This window comes from Lipotes vexillifer, unplaced genomic scaffold (assembly GCF_000442215.2).
Source record: "Lipotes vexillifer unplaced genomic scaffold, Lipotes_vexillifer_v1.1 scaffold28, whole genome shotgun sequence".
In the NCBI taxonomy this organism is placed as follows: Eukaryota; Metazoa; Chordata; class Mammalia; order Artiodactyla; family Lipotidae; genus Lipotes; species Lipotes vexillifer.
Window position 1 is genome coordinate 1448149 of NW_006793929.1, and position 19636 is coordinate 1467784.

At 47.6% G+C, this 19636-nt stretch overlaps 1 protein-coding gene across 1 annotated transcript in view; it reads right to left on the reverse strand.

Moving 5' to 3' along the window:
• AFF3 (ALF transcription elongation factor 3) overlaps positions 1-19636 on the reverse strand; it is a gene marked incomplete at its 5' end in the record, with an annotated part of 199717 nt that overhangs the window by 32374 nt on the left and 147707 nt on the right. The window contains 3 exons of the mRNA XM_007466896.1: positions 924-1048; positions 5854-6933; positions 14106-14292. Of these exons, the coding sequence (XP_007466958.1) occupies positions 924-1048; positions 5854-6933; positions 14106-14292 (1392 nt within the window). The remainder of the gene's footprint in view (positions 1-923; positions 1049-5853; positions 6934-14105; positions 14293-19636) is intronic.

Below are 19636 nucleotides of genomic sequence, written 5' to 3' on the forward strand. Positions count from 1 at the left end.
ACTGGCTATTAATTCAGTTTGTAAGTTTTCAGAGTGGAGGGTGTGTTTTTGAAAGGATAGAACTGTGTGCAACTAGTAACTGGTCTTTTGTTATAAAGAAGTATTTCCAGCGCACCTGGAGCTGTGACAAGAAGCACACGTCCAGGCATACTGGTTAGTCTTGGGTTAAACCAAGGGAAAGGAGTCTGCATGAGACAGGCTGGGACCTGGGACCCTCTGCTGCAGTGCTTGCACCTGGACAAACATCTCCTTGAGCCACAAAATACAAAGAAAATACAAGGGACTAAAAATAACTGCATGCAGGGGCAGTTGGAACAAATTGTGAACGAGATACAAAAAAGACCAAAAACCCAACTGCCACTTCTGAGGAGTCCAGAGCAAAAAAGCAGGGTGTCAGGAGCAAAAGTAGGTTACTGCACACACCCCCTGCACTCAGCGCCAGCAAGGGGGTGAGCAGACCTCCTAAGCCACCCCTCCAGCCTGGCCCCATCCTACCCTCACCCCATTTAAGCAATCAGCTGGACCCACCCTAGGAAGCAATCAGACCCCTGGCCCCACCCTACCCTCACCCCATTTAAGGAATCAGCTGGACCCACCCTAGGAAGCAATCAGACCCCTGGCCCCACCCTACCCTCACCCCATTTAAGCAATCAGCTTGCCCCCCATCAGACAGTGCGCAAGGGAATCTGTTACTTGTCTTTGTTCCCTCCTGCTACAGCATGCGCCCCAGTAAAGCCTTGTCTGAATTTCCTGTCTGGCCTCTTATCAATTTCTACTGATTCAGGAGCCCAAGAGGCTTGGCAGGCAACATGGAGACCCAGAGTAGAGCAGTCATTCAAAAATCCGACTCTCCCCAGCAGTCATGTGCCTCTCAGACCCAGACACGCCTCCAGCTCCCTCTGCCTTCCTGGGAGCGTGAGTACCTGTTGACGTTCACGTTGCAATGGTTTGCGGACAAAGTGCTGCTGGCGGAGGCAGCGAGTCGTGAAGAGCTCTCCTTCTCTCCCTGAGCCTTCCTGATCTCCCGGCAGTCATCTTCGCTGTCACACTGCGTGGAAAGAAGCAAAAGCCAGTCAGCTGTAGATTTCAAGGGATCACAGCGAGCTCCCATCACCAACCAGCTCAGCTGGGCTTCTCTGGACAACATCCTGAGCACCAATGTGGCTGCAGCACTCTCGGCCCTGGCCTGGGCTCCCCATCAGCTACTCCGTGAACAAGGAAGAAATCTGTCAGCTTACTGAGAGGAAAAAGCATGGCACGAAGATCAAAATACAGGAGGGACCACTGAACACTCCTTTACCAACAGGCAGACTTCACCCTCCAAAGAAGACCTGTTCTGGAGTCCCACTGGAGCTTCAGCATCCCTCCCTTTGGCATTTCTTGGTACCCAAACAAGGCATAGCGACCTATCCTGGGCTTAATGTTGTAAGGGCAGTGACAAGCTTGGACCTTTCTTTTGAAATTCATGGCCTCAGAGGACATTTTTATAGAACAGTAGTTTGACTGGATTCTTGTTTTCCACGACTGTATTTAACCTAGGCGTGTACTAGGGTATGATGCACATGCCCTCAACCAAATTCCATTTTTGGTGAGATCGCAGCAACACAGTACAGGCACGTTCAGGGCTCTCAGCAGAGCTTTCCAGGAGACAAGCACCGGCACCAAAGATAGAGAAATTTTGACCTTCTCTCTCCAGCTGGAATTGTTACACAGCCTCTATTGCAAGGACCCCAGCAGCTCACGCTGACACTGTGCCCCAATGAGGGTCCAAGCCAAAGCTCTGAACCCCCAGTTCTGGCCTCCAGGGCTCTGGCAGGGCTAGACTCTACACCCTGGGCAGCCAGGTCTGCGGTGTCCCACCATCTCCAGCACCCAAAACTGAGGGCTTCACACCCCAGATACTGAGTAAAGAGTGCTGTGAGAATGTTCTTTCACGTCTCTGTGTGAGTTTAATGATGATTCAGTAGATTTCATGAGGAGAGCTGAGTGTGAGGCTTACTGTAAATGAAGTTTTGTAAGTTAAAATTAAAAAGCCCATGAATCATAAAATTATTTAAATACAGAATACTATGGAATATACATGTATATGTTTTTGCACATCTCTCTATCTACATATACCTATACAGCTATATGTATTTCCAATCTATCTGTATGTTTATCAATTTCTATCTCTGAAATGCCCCTCTCTCTCTCTTTCCATCAGCCTGTCCATTTATCCATCCATCTCCAGATGACTGGCTGATTCACTCATTAATCAATTAATCACCTGGGGACTGATGGACAAATCAATCCAACGAGTAAGGGGGAGGGCAGGGTATGAGAGGAAAACAGAAGGAAAGACGGTAGGTGTGTAGTGAGCTAACCCGCATTATTGCATTATATCATGTGAATCTGACAACACCCCTGCAAAGATGTCACCATTTTACAAACAAAGAAACTGAAGTCCACAGAAGGGAAGGTCACCCAGGAGGCCAGGGCTGACTGCGTGATTTGCGGGGTTCAGTGCAAAATGAAAATGCTGGGAGCCTTGTTCAAAAAGCAGGAAAAGATGCTTGATGTCAGTCTTGGTGATGATTTTTTTGGATTTAACACCAAAAACAAAGGCAACTAAAGCAAAAAATAAACAAGTGGGACTACATTAAACTGAAAGGCCTCTGCACAGCAAAGGGAACCATCAACAAAATGAAAAAGCAACCTACTGAATCGGAGAAAATATTTCTAAATCGTATATCCGACAAGGGATTAATACCCAAAATATATAAAGAACTCATACAATTCAACAGCAAAGAAACAAACAAAATAATCCAGTTGAAAAATGGGCAGAGGATCTGATTAGACATTTTCTAAAGAAGACATACGGATGGCCAACAGGTACATGAAAAGATGCTCATCATCAGAGAAATGCAAATCAAAACCATAAGGAGATAGCACCTCATACCTTTCAGGATGGCTATTATCAAAATAACTAAAACTAATAAGCCTGTGAGGATGTGGACCAAAGGGAACCCTTGTGCACTGTTGGTGGGAATGTAAATTGCTGCAGCCACTGTGGAAACAGGATGGAGGTTGCTCAAAAAATTCAAATAGAACTACCACATGATCCAGCAATCCCACTTCTGGGTATTTATCCAAAGAAAACGAAAACACTCATTTGAAAACATATCTGCACCCCCATGTTCACTGCAGCGTTATTTACAACGGCCAAGACGAGGAAGCCAATGTCCACAGCTAGACAGATGGAAAAGGGTACTGTGGCATATATGTGCGTACAACAGAAGAAAGAAGCCTGCCGTTTGCAACAACACGGATGGACCCAGAGGGGATTATGATAAGTGAAATCAGTCGGACAGAGAAAGACAAATACCTTACGACCTCACTGACATGCGGAATCTAAAAACAGAAACCAAACCTCCTCCCAGCTTATGCTGTCAGACTGCTGACTGCCTGGGGTTGGGGGGAGTACAAAATGGATGAACGAGGTCAAAAGGTACAAATTTCTGGTTATAAAATGAGTAAGTCATGGGGACGTAATGTAATGTACAGCATGGTGACTATAGTTAATAATACTGTAGTGCACATTTGACAGTAGCTAGGAGAGGAGACCTTGAAAGTTCTCACCAGGAGGAAAAGAAATTTGTAACTATGGATACTGATGGATGTTAACTGGACTTACTGTGGTCATCATTTTGCAATACTTATAAACCAATATCAAATCATTATATTATACCTCAAAAAAAAAAAAAAAAGAAAGCAGCTAAAGAGTAACATTATAAAGTATTATAAAGTCGGAAACATTTTCTTGTCTTTCGTGTCTTTCAAAGTCTCTCTCTTGATCTGTCATGGTGTGTTTATTTGCTATTTCATATTGTGCTCCTTGAGGCATGGGGATACCTGGGGGGCATGTGCAGACACTCCCAAGTACTGGGGGCCTGGGCCTGCGACAGGGCGCTTGTGCGCAGCCCACCAGTGAAGGGTTTCCCCCGCCAGCCAGTTGTGGAACCCATGGGTCAAGGGGTGAGGAAGTCCAGTTAGGCATTTCCCCTTCCCCAAGGCCAACTGGCAACCCTTTGCGGATTGGATTGCAATCTCCCCTGGAGGACCCCTCAGTACTGGGATTGGGGGTGGGGAGATGCCCATCCTGACCCCGACCCTCATTAGGCCTGTGCCTTGGCCCCTGGATGGGGATGCAGATGGGGATGCTGCACAGGGCTAGGAGTGCAAAGGGGCCACGGGGCAGGCAGAACCTGTCCTGGGAAATGGGCAGGAGGCGGGACCGCGCAGGCTCTATCGTCCCATCGCACTTCACTTACTAAACACAAATTCCAAAATAAAATGAAGAATTCCAAGATGGCAACTGCAAGCATTAAACTCCAAGTACAGAGCCCTCTGAGCAGGGGCCCTGTGGGGAAAATACTGCACAAACCACATGCTGACTTCTTATTGGGAGACCCTGGAGCCACAGACCCGGGCTTCATTCCTGGCTCTGCCCTTTCTCACCTATGTGAACCTGGGGCAAGTCCCTTTAGGCACTCTGAGCCTCAGTTTCCTCGTCTGTAAAACGGGCATGACAATAATATTTGCTTCAAAAAGTTGTAAGGACTTTACAAACGATTTAATATGTACAAAAACAGCATCCCTCATGGGGACATATATATGTGTTAACTGCTGTGAATGATTTTCTCCTAAATTTGGGACCATCCACGATGACTACAATCTTTGGCTTGTCACGCATTGTGTTTTCCACTGTGGTCCAAGTTACTTTTTTCTTTTTTTTTTTTTTTCTTGCGTTATGCGGGCCTCTCACTGTTGTGGCCTCTCCCATTTGCGGAGCACAGGCTCCGGACGCGCAGGCTCAGTGGCCATGGCTCACGGGCCCAGCCGCTCCGCGGCATGTGGGATCTTCCCGAAACGGGGCACGAACCCGCGTCTCCTGCATCGGCAGGCGGACTCTCAAGCACTGCGCCACCAGGGAAGCCCCCCAAGTTACTTTTGAAGATGTAGTAACAGGAGGGAATAAAAATCCTCAAAATTGGTTTAAAATTATGATTAAATTATTCCTGTGCTCAAAAATCTTCAAAAACGGCCAAACGGCTGAGCATTTGGGTCTGCTTCCTGACAAACGTCCTGCTCTCCGAGTACTTGAGCTGCCTGTCTCACTTCGTTCAACGCGCCTTTGTTCAGCTTGCTTCCCTCCTTTGGCGCCCCCTCATCCTTGACCCTCTGATTACTCAAAAGTCCCTCCTCCTGAGGGCCCTGTTCCCAGCCTGTCTCCACCACAAAGTTCTCCCGATCAATGTCACAGGAGCGCCAGCCGCTGGCTCTGATGCACCAGGCTGGTGTCCCCTCCCGGGGCCCCGTCATCCACGGTCCCCACTAGGCTAGGCACTTCCGGATTCACGCCTCACCCCAGTCACAGCCTTACTAAACTCTCTGAGGCTGCTGGCTTCTAAAGTCAATGAACGATCCCACCCCTTCCAGCAAAGAATGGGGTTCACCCGTGTTTAGCTTTTCTTACAGGCCTGGCCTCCAGCTTGCCTCTGCACACACACTCAGGGAAGATTTCCCGTTTGCTTACTTCCACATGCAGTGTGACGGACCTTAATTATCTGTAACATGGGAATAATAAGGATATTTCCCTCATTGGGCAGTGCTAAGGATTTAACTGAGTTAATACATGTCAAGTACTTACAAAGGTATCTGGCATATATAAAGTGCTCTATGAACGTTTGTTGAGGAAAGTCACATAAAACTCCTGCTCCGGGAACATTCTAGACCAGCAGACCTGCTGCCCACAAGTTCAGAGAGAGCCCTCCCTCCCGCCGTGCCCTCAGCCCCTCGGGTTTCCAGGCCTACCTTGCGTTTCCTCTTGGATTTTGGCAAAGCCTTTTCTGCGGGCGCATCGGATGCGTGGCTCGGGGGGGCGCTTTCAGTGTCCTTGGCCGCGGGAGCGCTCAAGACCCCCGGCTCCTGGGGCAGGTGTTCTGGGATCCTGGACAGGAGGGTCAGGTCAATTTTGACCCAGAGTGACCGGACCTCGTCACTGTCCTTCAACGGGGAGAGAAGTTCATTGCGGCCGAAGGGGACCAGCGTGTAGAACTGCTCTTCCAGCTCCTTGGCTATGTCGCTGGTGGTCCTGGCGTTGATAGAGCCCACAGGGGCCCGCGGGCCTCCACCGCTGATGCTGCTGGCAGCCTCCTTCAGCCTCGGGTCGTTCCCGGAGGCGGCAGTGGCCTTGGACAGAGGGTAGTCCTCTTGCTCTGACTCCAGGTCCGAGTCCGCAGAGGAGGACGACGAGGACGACTCGGTCTCGATGAACTCCTTGGATTTGGGGACGATCCGGCTCAGGCCCCGCGTGCGGCGCTTCTCGCCGGTTACGGCCGAGCGCAGCTCCTTGCGGTGGCTGGTCCTACTGTTGCTGCAGGGCCGGGGCTTGGGGGGCTCCGGGGGTATCCCCGCGCTCGCCCCCAGCGCGTCCGCGGCTGCGGGCTCCTCGGGCCGGTGGCCACTGTCGCCGGCCGAGGTCCTCTCGGTGCGCCGCGTGGGTTTCTTGCCCGCGGACCTCCGGGCAGGCGCGGGCGCGCTCTCGGCGGGCGCACCAGCCACCGTGGGCGGCGGGGCGGCGGCGGTCACGGCCACGGCCACGGCCGCGGGCGGGGACTTCTGCTTCACCCCTTTGCTCCCCGGGGCCTTGTTCGCGGTCCTCGGCCTCTGCTCCTCCTTGCAGGCGCTCTTGATGTCCTTGTCTCTCAGGCTGGTCGGGCAGACGTTGTCGGGAACCTTCCCGCAGTCTGGCACTTCGTCCTTCACCGGGGTGTAGTATTGATTGCTCTCCGGCCCGTGGCTTTCATTTTGGATCAGGATAGGAGGCTTGTGGGGATTAACTTTGTTTAGCCATTTATCCAGCTGCCACTTGTTAGAGGACGCTGGTTCGGCCTAAAAGCAGAAAACCAGCAACAAACAAAATATCTTTTATGATGGGCTCACTTTAAAGGGGCCTGGCTGTTTTCCTCTTGACTTAGGGCAGAATATGGATGGGCTGGAGACACAAGGAACATGGAAGCTGTAGGTGTGTGTAGCATCAATGGGCACACAAGATGCAGAGATGCTGTCCGCTTCCTGGTCCCCGGCACTGAAATGCCAGTGCAGCAGTTTGAGGCCTATTTGGAAAATAAGGGGATGCACTATGCTTCATTAGGACCCATTTCTAACATTTTTGAGGGTTATACAATGTATATATTTTTATATTTATACAGACATACATAAACTTGAGAGTCCACAAAAGTTAACTGGGGTATAGTTTGGAGACCCTGAGGTATTAAAGCACTCATTTTTTGTGAGACTTAAAATATGGGGGGGCCGGGATTAGAAAAGGGGACTGAGTGGAAACTAAACTCCCAAAGAACTACCTGTGTGTGCCCAGTGCACTTTGATGGCTGGACTTGGTTCGTCCATCCTCAACCTGCATCCATCACACTTTGCCCGAAATATTTCAGATGAGGAGGTGACAATGGAAACCTTTCCTGCAAGCAGTTTTGCTACCTTAAAGCAAATCCTGGACATTTTAAAACTCTGGCCCATAGATTAGCTCCGGCGGCGGGGCGGGGGGACTTGGGGAAGGCAGATCAGTGAATGCCCTGTAACAGAATGTGAAACGTTATGTAGATGCATTTTTCGAGGAGAGAGACATAGCTTTCATTCATATCTCTAGGCAGCTATGTCTTATTCAAAGGTTAAGAACTGATGCTTTTACAGGGAGTAAATGTTGTTGATTTCTAATAAAAGTCCATTTATCCAGCATCTGTGATTATTAATAGAAAAAAGGTACATTGGTAAGTATAGAACTTTAGCTAGAGTATTATCAATTTGTGAATATATGTGAAATGGGGAAAATTTTTGAAGTGATCAAGGTGATGTATTTTTCCTTCCCTATGGTCTCTACCCTACGAATTCATGGCTTCTGATGATCCAGGGGAAGACTAAATACCAGCCTAAAATAAAGAATCGGCTTAGCTTTGCACTTCCAACTTGGTTGGTTAAAGCCCAGAGCAAGTCAGGCGCCCTTGTAGGAGAAAACCACTGTTTTTTAACGTAATAATTTCCCAAAGCTTGCTTTCACGTATCAAGATTTGGTTTTCAACAGTGAGGTTGGTATTAAGAGCAGAACTTGGGGCATAGCCACATGCAGCAAGGATCTTGGGGGAGGGGAGGGCAGTGTATTAGACCCAAGGGTCCTGGCTGAGTCTGGAGGCGTCTGGGGTACAGCTTAGGGAGATGGGAAGCCTTTAATGGGCCAGCAGGGCCTGGGGCCAAGATGAAGTGGCCACAGAGTGTGGGCACCAGGCACTGGAGCTGTGGCTGGGACCATGGACATCCTGCTGGTTCCCCCAAAACAGATGAGACTGTCTACACTTCAGGGAACCACAGCGCAGGGTGTCCAGGGACTGGGAATGACAAGAGACATTTCAGTGGAGGCCAGCATGGGGATTCCAGGCCCTTTCCTTGGCACCCTGAGGAAGGGGAGCCTCCCCCTGGGATACAGGTGTGGAAGGGGAATCTCTCATGACCCTGATAGGGAGTCTGGTGTCTGACTTAACTTTCTGCTTCGTTTGCTTTCATGCCATCCAAAGGACCAGGGCTCCCAAGCAAGAGGCAAAAGAACAAAATGATACATCTTTTTTTGCACGTCTGAGGTGTCCTGTGTAAATTCTGACCTCACTGTAATTTAGCTTCTCCAGAGACAGGGAACAATGGAACCTGCAGAGCACACCTGACCTGGTCCATCCTGCAACAGTGACGCAAGAGAGGAAGCAGGGCAGCAGGACCTCTTCTTTGCCAAGGGGAAGCTCTCGCCTGCCCTGAGATTAGCCGGGTGTGGTTGAAGGCTACTTTGGTGGCAAACACAGCTATGGCTCTGAGGCTGTCTCCTCCCCACCCCATTTCTCTCGGACCACCGGCGAGTCAGTGACTTCTGCGCCTCAGCTTCCCCAGATAAATGGGGCCCAGTAATATGAGTGGACGCTGAAGCGGCCTTGCAGAAGGGGACACACACGGGGAGAGGGTGGACCATTTATGGCAGAGCCTGCCACTCACACTGGCCCCAGCACCACATCTCACGCTAGCTCGCCCTCATCCCCAGTATCCTGGGCCTCCCACACCTCACATCTCTTATGTGGGAGAACACAGACGCGTGCCTGGAGCCAAAACACAGCGGCTCACGGGGAGACTCCCACTAAAACTTCCTGGAGGGAGCCTTAACAGTGAAGGGAGAACTGAAGCACTTGAGTGTGGCCCCACTGCCTGATGTGCTCTAGGGTCATTTTTTCTGCTCTTCACAGCTGAAGAAATGAGGCTGAAGGACCATTTTCAAAACATCACTAAATCACATTCTCTTCCTCAAAGGATCTACAAGGGCCTCCTCTTGCCCCTCGAACAAAAATCCAAATTCCTCAGGCATCCATCATCTAACAGCCATCTTTCCTTGCCAGAACACCTACAATGTGCTCCCACTTTGTAGGTATCATCTAACTGAATCCATACAGGTAAGAAATACTGTAGCCCCTAGTTTGTAGATGGGGCTCAGAGAGGTTAAGTGAAATGTCCAAAGCTGCAGAGCTACCAGGCACCACCAAGGCTAAACCACATTTGTCTGGGCTTAAAGACCAGATTCTCTCCCCTGCTGCCTTGCCAGTCTCCCATTACTCTCTGGTGTAGCCTCACGAAAGAGGGACCTCGTTTCTTTTGAGAAATGTCAGTCTTCAACCTAAAATGATAGAATTAGATTGATTTTTGGAGACACCACTAACTCTCCAAATAACACCTGTGGCCTTCTGTTATCCTGAACTGCATCATCTTTTGATGTCCATAGCCATTTCATGTACGTAAATCTTGTGTCTTCAACAAAGCCAAACACTGCTTTCCAGCAGGGGCCCGGTCTCTGCTTCTTTGTATCCCTTGCAGGACCCGTAATAGGTTAGGGGGACAGCATGCTATGACTCTGCTCCTACTAATAATGACTCACAATGAGCTGTCACTCCATTTGTATCACTTATTCCTCAGAACAACGTCACAGACTAGACGGCATGGGATTATCCGCCATTTCGGGGATGAAACAATTGTGGCCAAGGAAGCTCAAACAGCCAAGAATTAGGTGGCAGGGGAGGAGGGTGAACGCAGGGCTTGGGGTTCCTTTCCTGCCACGCTGCTGGCTCTGGTCCATTTCCTGAGCTGTCCATCAGGGTTTCTGCCCAGTGCATTTGATTGTTTCCTGGCTTGCTGCTCCGTATTTCCATCCAGGACTCTCCTCTCGGATAAATCTTCCCTCTGATTAGTGTATAAGCCCTCCACCATGTACGTTAGTCTCCACTTCATCTATACCCTTCAGAGCACCCACTGCCACATACCCCACAGATGCCTAATTAAGGAGAAGCCTGTTGAATCAATGAATAACTTGTATCGTGTACCTGCTGATTTTCAAGAACAAACTAGGGCAGCATTTTCCAAAATGTGCTTTGAGTTCATATATCCCATAAAGAAAAGTTTCCGTGGTCAGATACATTTGGGAAATGCCACAGTGGAGAACACCGTTTACATGAGCAAAATTAAGGGCTGAATGACGCCCTACGCTAAATAAACAGGTGAAACCTACTTTATTCTGGATCTCCTCAAAATCCCGTGACCAGGCTCTTTCTAGTCCCTGCAGCATCCTTTACTTGGGGAACGCCGGTCTAAGGAGCTCTGTGTGCTGGTGTAAACGTGCTAACTGAAGGGCAAGGCGCTTCCCCCTGTGAAGCTCTGGCATGAAAGGATGTCCCAGGCCAGGAAAGAAGATACAACTCAAATGAAAACAATTAGGCTGAGGACAAGCAAGCAAACGTCAGGGGATCTGCAGTGATGGAAATACTGTTTCCGGGGTCTCTTCCATGCTAGCCTGCAGTCAAGGGGTTATACTATGGTGATTCATGTGAAATGCAGTGGCTTTCTACAGCCATGGCCATAAACAACAGCTCGTATGAAACTCAGGAGAGCCAAGTGGGTGTCCAGGGCTGGACGCTGAGGGGGAGAATGCCGGTGTCTTGGGATATCATGAGGGTCTCCTGCTTTCACATCAGGATATTTCCAGGAAGGAAAGGAGGGCCACAAATGTTCTGCTGCAAAGCAGCGTAAACAGGTCTTCACAACGGAATGTGAGGTGTGTGGCTATAAAGAGCTGGATTGTCCTGTGGGGGGGAAGGAAAAGGGGTCTCACTGCTCTCTTTAAGGGGTCCTGGGCCAGCTTGGCCAGAAGAAAGCAGAGATGCCGTGGAGACTCAGCAGGTAATGCTTCCCCTCTTCGCGACTTTCATTCTGCAAACTCACTGTATTTCTTTTCTAATTTTTTATTTTTTATTTATTTTTTAATTTTTGGCCATGCCACACGGCTTCTGGGATCTTAGCTCCCCGACCAGGGATCACACCCGCGCCCTTGGCAGTGAAAATGCGGAGTCCCAACCACTGGACCACCAGGGAATTCCCTCGTATTTCTGAAGGGCGTGTCTCTCTAGTCACCCTGGGAAAAATGTTAAAAGAAACCTTACTTTTATTCCAAGGAATACACTCCTTTCCAGCAGAAAGAAGTCACCTGCAGTGTGGCTACATCTCTTGTCACTCCTGCACTCCCTCTGCATAGAGAAGCCAGGAGTTGAAAGCTCCACGGGGCCTCAGGCAACTTAAACTTTGAGGCCTGTGTTACCAGACTCCCCTCCTTCTCCTCAGCCAGGGGCCTCTGGTAGCTGCTGGAAGAAGCAAGAAACAGCAAGTGCTTCCTTTCATCACCCAGGAGTTCAGGTCTTTGTAATTATCTCAGTGACATTTAGAGAGAATCTGCTTAAAGCCGTTTATAGCTGTAGTTCTCCGAGGCTGCTTTCAGCCTCACCTAGAAACTCCAGGAGTCACATTTCAGCGTGCAAATGAGACTCAACTTTCCTGAACTTAACCTTCAAAGTCACAAAGAGCCTGGGGTGGAGGTAACATTCACAGACCCTAACGCTTTTAATCTACCGCCACTGTCCCCCCTGGCTCTTGCGATGTCCCTGGAACCCAGTTCTTTCTACTAAATATTCTGGAGTTTTCCAACAAATTAGAGCATAAAGCTGGCTCTGAAGAAGCCCGGGTAACGCCTCTGTTTTATTTAACTCCTGTATTTTTGTTTGTTTCAAATTACTCCCATTAGAATATCAGCTCTGTGAAGCCAGGAACCTTCTCTGTCAGCTCATTGCTGTCTCTCAGGGCCAAGCATCATATCTGCGGCAGAGACTCAATAGATCTTCGTTGAAGGAACACTAAATGAGCGAATGAAGGGATGAATGAATGAAATGATGACGAAGGAAAAATAATTTAGCTTCTGGGAAAAGTCAGGATTATACCAAGATACGGCTTTTATAGGTTAATGTTGCTAAGGGCCTTCCCCTTAAATAGGGAGATAGGGATAGAAAGATAGATAGGGAAAGGGAGAGAGACAGAGAGAGACAGAGACACAGGTACACAAGCTGGAAACATGGGTCTTGCTGGCCCTTAAAGGTGCTCCTGGGGACTTCCCTGGGGGTCCAATGTTTAAGACTCCACACTTCCACTTCAGGGGTCACAGGTTCGATCCCTGGTCAGGGAACTAAGATCTGCACGCATTGCCGTGTGGCCAAAAAAAAAAAAAAAAAACCCCCCACTCCCAGGGCCGCCATTTGGGGTTTGGGTTTTTTTTTTTTTTTTTTTTTTACCATATGTCCCAGCAATTCCCAGTGGAATTGCTGGGTCATATGGTAGTTCTATTTTTAGTTTTCTGAGAAACCTCCATACTGTTTTCCACAGTAGCTGCACCATCTTCCCGGACCGGGGCACGAACCCGCATCCCCTGCATCGGCAGGCGGACTCTCAACCACTGTGCCACCAGGGAAGCCCTTGGTTTCATTTTAGAGCATATTTAGAAATTTGGGCCCAGAGTGGTACAGAAGGTTGTAGGTAAAAAGTTAAATCCTATGAGGGCTTCCCTGGTGGTGCAGTGGTTGAGAGCCCGCCTGCCAATGCAGGGGACGCGGGTTCGTGCCCTGGTCTGGGAAGATCCCACATGCCACGGAGCGGCTGCGCCCGTGAGCCATGGCCGCTGGGCCTGCGCGTCCGGAGCCTGTGCTCTGCAGAGGGAGAGGCCACAGCAGTGAGAGGCCCGCGTACCGCAAAAACGAACTAATAAATAAAATTAAAAAAAGTTAAATCCTATGAGCCACAGTAACATCAAATGTTTATACACTCAAGAAGAAGCATATTTTATTCCCTCTTTAGAAATCAAAGTCTACCCTTACAGATCCAGGGACTAGAGAAGTGTACTCTCAGCCCTCTCTCAAGAATCCATGCTCTGAATTACTATTAAATTTTCCCCTTTTTCCCCTTTAAGGCAGAAGTTGCAATGGCTTTTATTGGGACCTTATAATATTTTTATACGAGGCACCTAAATCTTCCACACAGATACTCATCATAGCTATAAAAGTTTTCATTAGTATTTGTAAGTTGATGCTAATTTTCCTTTTTATATTTTCACAAAGAAAACAAAGGAGGTTTTATTCATATTTATAGCCCTTGTTCTCCTAATCTGTGATGAACTGAAGAAAGGTAAGATCCTAACCATGTTTAATCCACAAAACTCCTTTCCCCGTGATTTACGGGGGCTCCACTTCCAGGCGGGGAGCTGCCCTGTCTGCTTATTGCCTCGGCTGACCCTTAGGGAGACCCGATCCTCAGGTTATTTCCAGTCAGTGATGTTTACAGCATACTTGGAAAGTTCTGGAAGTCAAGATAGAGAATTTTGGGACCATAAGAGATGAAGTTTCTAGACTTCAAAGGAAGCTCTGTGATTAGGAGCGCTGTGAGGAGGGGCTGGGGGAAATGAGCCTAAACCAACCCCGGCAGGCTGCCAGGAGGTGGTGGCCTAGAGAGGTCACGGCGCCTCACAGGCCAGTGTCATAGCACTGAGGCTGGAGGAGCAGGAGGTGTGAGAACCACACTCGGAGGAAGACTGACCTTGCTCACCGGGTCGGGGAGAAGCAGGCAGGGGAGGCGCTCAGAGGCCAGCGTGTCCTTACCTCAGGGCTGGAGTAGTGGGGAGGCTTGCTGCCCTCACTCTCGCTGGAGCTGCTCTCGGTCTCTGAGTCAGATCCCGAGCTGCTCTCCGAGTCACTGGAGGAACTGCTGCCGCTGCTGCTGCTGCCGCTGCTGCTGCCCTTGCTGGAGGGCACGGAGGCCCTGCAGTTGGCCTGCGGGAGGCTGGCACTGTCAGCCCACGAGGCCCCGGGAAGGAAAGGGGAGGAAAGCCAAGTGAGCAAACACGCATACACCACCGAGCGAGCTGTTGTTCCACCAGCCTGCGCATCTGTCAGCGTCACCTGAAGCTCCAGAGCCACCGTCAAGGTCAAAGCAGCCTCACAGTTAAAACAATGGATGCACAGAAATTAAATTGGGAGTGAGAGTCGGTGCCACTTGGTAATCAGGCACTCGTCAGTGTGACTAGTCTGTGTGATCATTTTAGAGGGGAAGGTGGTGTAACTGCAGAAGGACTGTTTCTGTTTTGCTCCTATATCTGGGAATGGCTTTTCAAATGCATTCCCGATTCCAGTCACCGACAAAAAGGCAAGGAAATCTAAAATGCTTGAAATATTTTGTAAAGAACGAAAATGTCTGTTTGCTTCATTTTAGGAAGTGGGCTGTGAGGAAGGGCACAGTGTCCTGCTCTGTGCTCTCACGGCCTGCTGGAAGGTTCTGGAGACGGCGGGACCGACAAAGTTGTCTTGCTTCCCACCTCTTCCTGCCCACAGAGTCGAGTCCTGTAGTCTTTACAGGAGCCGGCTTGCTGTATAAACAGTAATTTTCCTTTGAGCCCTTTATTAAAGAACTGAAGATCCCTCACTCACGCATTTTTAAATATTCTAGACTTTAAAATTCAACCCCAGTACAGTGGCTTATAGCAATACTATTTTGAATTATACTCGATGTTCGTATCCCTGCTGAAATTTGCCAGAAAGTTACATACTCAAATTATAGACTCAAAGAGAACAGGAAACATGGACACTTCTCATGGTAATTAATTAACCACAAAAATTCAAATCACACACATCCACCCCAACAGTGAGCCAAAAAGAAAGTTTCAATACTCACATAATAGTCAACATCTTCAAAGTCCTTTATTAATTGCATTGAAACACACCTGACTTTTTTCGAGGTCAAACTCTAAACCCAGAAAATGCAGTGACCACTTTTTAAATGTCGAGTCAGCAAATATCTGCTTGCCACTTCCAGCTGGGACCACTGCGTCAACAGGATGAATGCGAGTGAAGGCCCAGGGCTGAGGGAGCTTGTCAGAGAGTTTACGGTCTCAAGTGCAAATCAGCCAGGACAAGGTAAAAGACCCTTTTCACCCGCCCCTTAAATCTTTGACAAATGCTTTGCTCAAGGACAGAGTCTCATAAATCCTCAGTGTTGGGGCAGGGATGGGGGGGGGATGTTTAAAACTCACTGGAACCTTGCTTCTCCCAGAGGAATGATAAGACAAGAAACTATCTTACAGGATGTACCTGAAAGTCAAAGCACTGTTTTGAACTGCAGGCTTAGGGAAAAATGGAGTTTGAACATAACCTTCCCTAGTGGTTTTTATTTCTTCTGCCAATGTCATGGTCCATACCTACTGTCTGACAAAATTCTTCAACGTCAGACAACATCCGCACCTTTACGCCTTGCCTGAGCTGCAACAATTCCTTTCCCAGCCTGCTGTTAGTTCTGGTGTTGAGTGAGGGATCCTGGATCTTTTTACAGAGGCTGGGAGGGGACGGTTAGTGATCAAAGGGTTGTAATATTTCTTTCTTCCCTTATGAACTAAAATCCATCTTTCCTGGCAGCTGAGTCGACATGGCTACTATCAATGGAGTCATTAAAAAAAAAAAAAAAAAGAAGGCTATTAGACTGTGACTGAACACGAACGGCTGGGATCCATGTTAACAGTGTGTCAGGAAGTCCCCCAAACACTGGGGAAAAACTCCAAAAACAAACAGACAAAAACCCACCCCAGCCCAAACAAACCAACCAAAACGTAAAAACACCCCAGAGCCAAACAAAACATGGTGGAGGAAAGAGATCTGTCTCCCTGCCACACCCTGGAATGACATTTGCTGAAGACTAGGAAATTAGAGAAATAAAGAGCATTTTGATTGGTTTTATATCATGGTCAAAGGCTTTGATCACCAAGCGGTACATTCTCCCGCTTTCATTCCGACAACAGAGGACACTGGAGCCACTGCTGTGTGCACCTGGTTGCTGTGTTTGCGGCAGAGGCAGCAAATGTGTGTGCAGTTCCCTGGGGCTTGCACCTCAAAGTGACTGTCTTTTAAAAAGCTGCACTTTAATTTCTGGGAAAACGTCCGTTAAACAGTTCCTGTGCCGCCTTCCTTTTCTGACTGCTGTCCTATCGTAATGAGACCCACTAGCCCAGCGAGACAGAGTCTCTGATCTGAATTAGATTGGCAGAAAAGCCTTAGAGTTTTATGTTTTCCTTCCTTAAATTAGGAAATTGACTTAAAACGACAGTTTTACTGGCGTAATTATTATTTGTTTTTGAAACCGTCGGGAGAGCCAAGAATTTCAGGTTTTCTTCCTGCTTTGCTTTGAAGCGCTGTGAGGCCCCAGTCCTCTGGAGTCAGGGCTGAGTACATTCACGTTTCAATGGTCCCGGTGGAGACAGTGTCGCTGGAAGCAATCCACGTCAAGGATGGGGGCAGGCTTGTGTGCAAGGGCTCTGGTGGCTCCAGTTGTGGGATCAAGATAACTACCCCTACCTGCAGAAAGCCTGCTCCATTAACTAGCCTTTTTGTGGGTCTCTGGGGGACAGCTGGTCATTCAGGACTCAGCACAATGACTGCTCTCGCCATGAGCGCGTGCAGTTGCTTTGCCTCTGCTGGGGGAGCTGCAGCAGCCAGGGTGGCAGAATAAAGAAGCCGGGGATGGTCATCACTGCAGATGAGAACTAACAGAAGGATGGGCTCAGTTAAGCCAGGAAGGCTCTTTGGAGTCATGGAATCAAGAAGATGGAAAAAGACATATCAAACAGACCCTCCTGAAAGAAGACTTTAAGCTTTATATATTTAAAATTGCAAAGTTTGGTGTGCTTACTAGTTGTCATGTTTCCATACCAAAGATGCTAACAATTCTTTCAACTTAATTTAAAAAGCAACTTTTTTCTGAAATGATAACATGGATTGATTGACATGAGGACACAGCATTGGACAATTTTTAGGAGAGCTCTTGGACCCTCTGCTATTTGAGGAACATGGTGCCACTGAAAACATGTGGGCATGAAAACATCATTGAGGTCAATGGAATAAAAGCCTTTGTGTCACCAAACTTAGCACAGTGCCTGGGAATAATAGGTATTCACCTGTGATTACCAAATGAAAGAATCAATGGAAAAAAAGTCTATCACTAGGTTAATGAGTTAAAGGAAAAAGGATTTAACCTTTCAAAAAGGTTACAATCTCTCTTTTCTAATAAAAAAACACTTAAGGGGATTTCAGCCCCTCTTGTGCTTTTCCAATGTTAACACCACTTCCTTGCACAGAATGTCTTTAAATGTACTCTAAATTTCATCTGCTATATAATATGAGCCCAGTTCTCCCCTGGATGGTTTATTTACTTCTGGTATTTTGATTTCATGAAATGTTTTGCTGGTTTTGTGAGTGGCCAAGACCAAATACACATTTGGGAGAGTCCCAGCTTTATTCTAAATTATCTGCTTGCTGTGTCCCCTCCTTTGGCTGCAGTGACACATTCTTTTCTGAATCTGGCCTGGGCTGAATCTGAATACAGACAGTAAAAGAAGAGATCTGGAACCTAAATGCCTGCATCTTACAGGTATGGGTGCTCCTGCCAAGTATATTGTGGGGTCTGGGTAAATATCCAAAGTTGTTCACGAGCTTTGAACTAACAAGGAACTTGGAGGCAGGCTCTGTGCCTAGTGGGCACTGTGTGGATGGCCGTGATGCCCAACAGCCTGTGGGCATGCCACTGGGATGGACGAAAGGTTAATAATTTAGAAGAGGTCCCAGCTCCTTCTCATTCAACACTCCGGATGAACTCAACACATGCTTGATTTCTAAACTGTAATCGGTGCCATGGCAATGGTGTTCCTTTATTGTTGGCATCTCTATTGATATGAACTGATCTAAAATTATAATCACATAATGAGACATGAAAATGGTTTTCCTTTATTGTTGGCATCTCTATTGATATGAACTGATCTAAAATTATAATCACATAATGAGACATGAAAATGGAAAGCTGGCACAAGGAGGTTCGCTGATAGGACTGTTGGTCTTGTACTAAAAGTTTCTGTTAGCTCTGTAATACCTCCAGGAACAAGTCTTCTATCAAACATAGCTTTTGAAGCTCTTCATGGTCTGGCCTCAATCAAATCTTCAGCCACATCTCATAGGGTGCACCCCCAAACCTTGTCTATAATAAATTTCTCACCGTTTTGACAACCTGTGTGCCTCTGCATGCACTATTTTCTATGCTACGAAGCCCTCTCTCCCTTTCTTCTTCTGGGTACCTCCAACTCACTCTTCAGGACTTGGTTGCAAATATTACCCTATTCTGTAAAGTTTTTCTCAATTCCCCCAGGAATAGTTAATATTTCCTCCCCTGAGCCCCTTAGCACATCACCTATTTTTCTTTTGTAGCCCTTATCATACTAAGGATAGGAATTATCTACTTTATCCTTGTATCCCCAGTGCTAGCAGGGGGTGTGGCATGAACAGGCTGTCAACAATGTTCAACGGAATGAATGAAAGAAAAATGATTCTTGACATAGTAAGTCAATGCATTTTATTATACTATGAAATAGGCTATGAGATGTTCATATATTCACATATGTAGTCTTTCTGTTGCCTTGGGGCTGCCAAAGATTTCATAAAACAGATGACTTGGAGAGCTACTATCTATATCACTGGTTGAAAATCCAAAACCTACAGGGGTCAGGCAAGTAGCATAAATGAGTGAAGTGTCCAGTTATAAGAGAAACAAATGCCTAACACACGATGATAAAGACAGTGGACCCTTGGCTCCCCAGTGGGAAAGTGTCAAGCTGGATAGTCCTGACTGGTCTACTGTTTCCCCAGGCCAGAGGATCTCTGCCACGTGGAAATGAGAGCCAGTGTTAACAAATCCTTCAGTTTTTTTTTTTCAGAGGAAGTCCCAAATCCTGATGTTTATATCAAATCTCCTGATTTTTAAATGCTAGTAACTAATTTGAGAATTTTTAACAATGAAAAGTTTCATTTTATTTTTTGCAATGAGACACATCTGTAGGTCAGATGAGGCCTGTGGGGTACCAGTTTGAGACTCGCTAATCTATGTCTTAGTCTTACACCTTCTGAAAGCCTAAGATGGTCCCATTTAGAAGAGACACAAAGAGACCACAACCAGGAGTGTCGCCTCTCTCAGGGATTCAGGTTCGCAGGGACAAACAAGAGGTTAGCCAAATACACTTATTCTCTCAGCCCGCTTATTTTAAACATCTAAAATTTAAAAAAAATTACTGATTCAACAAGAAAAATCTCAAATAAACGACCTA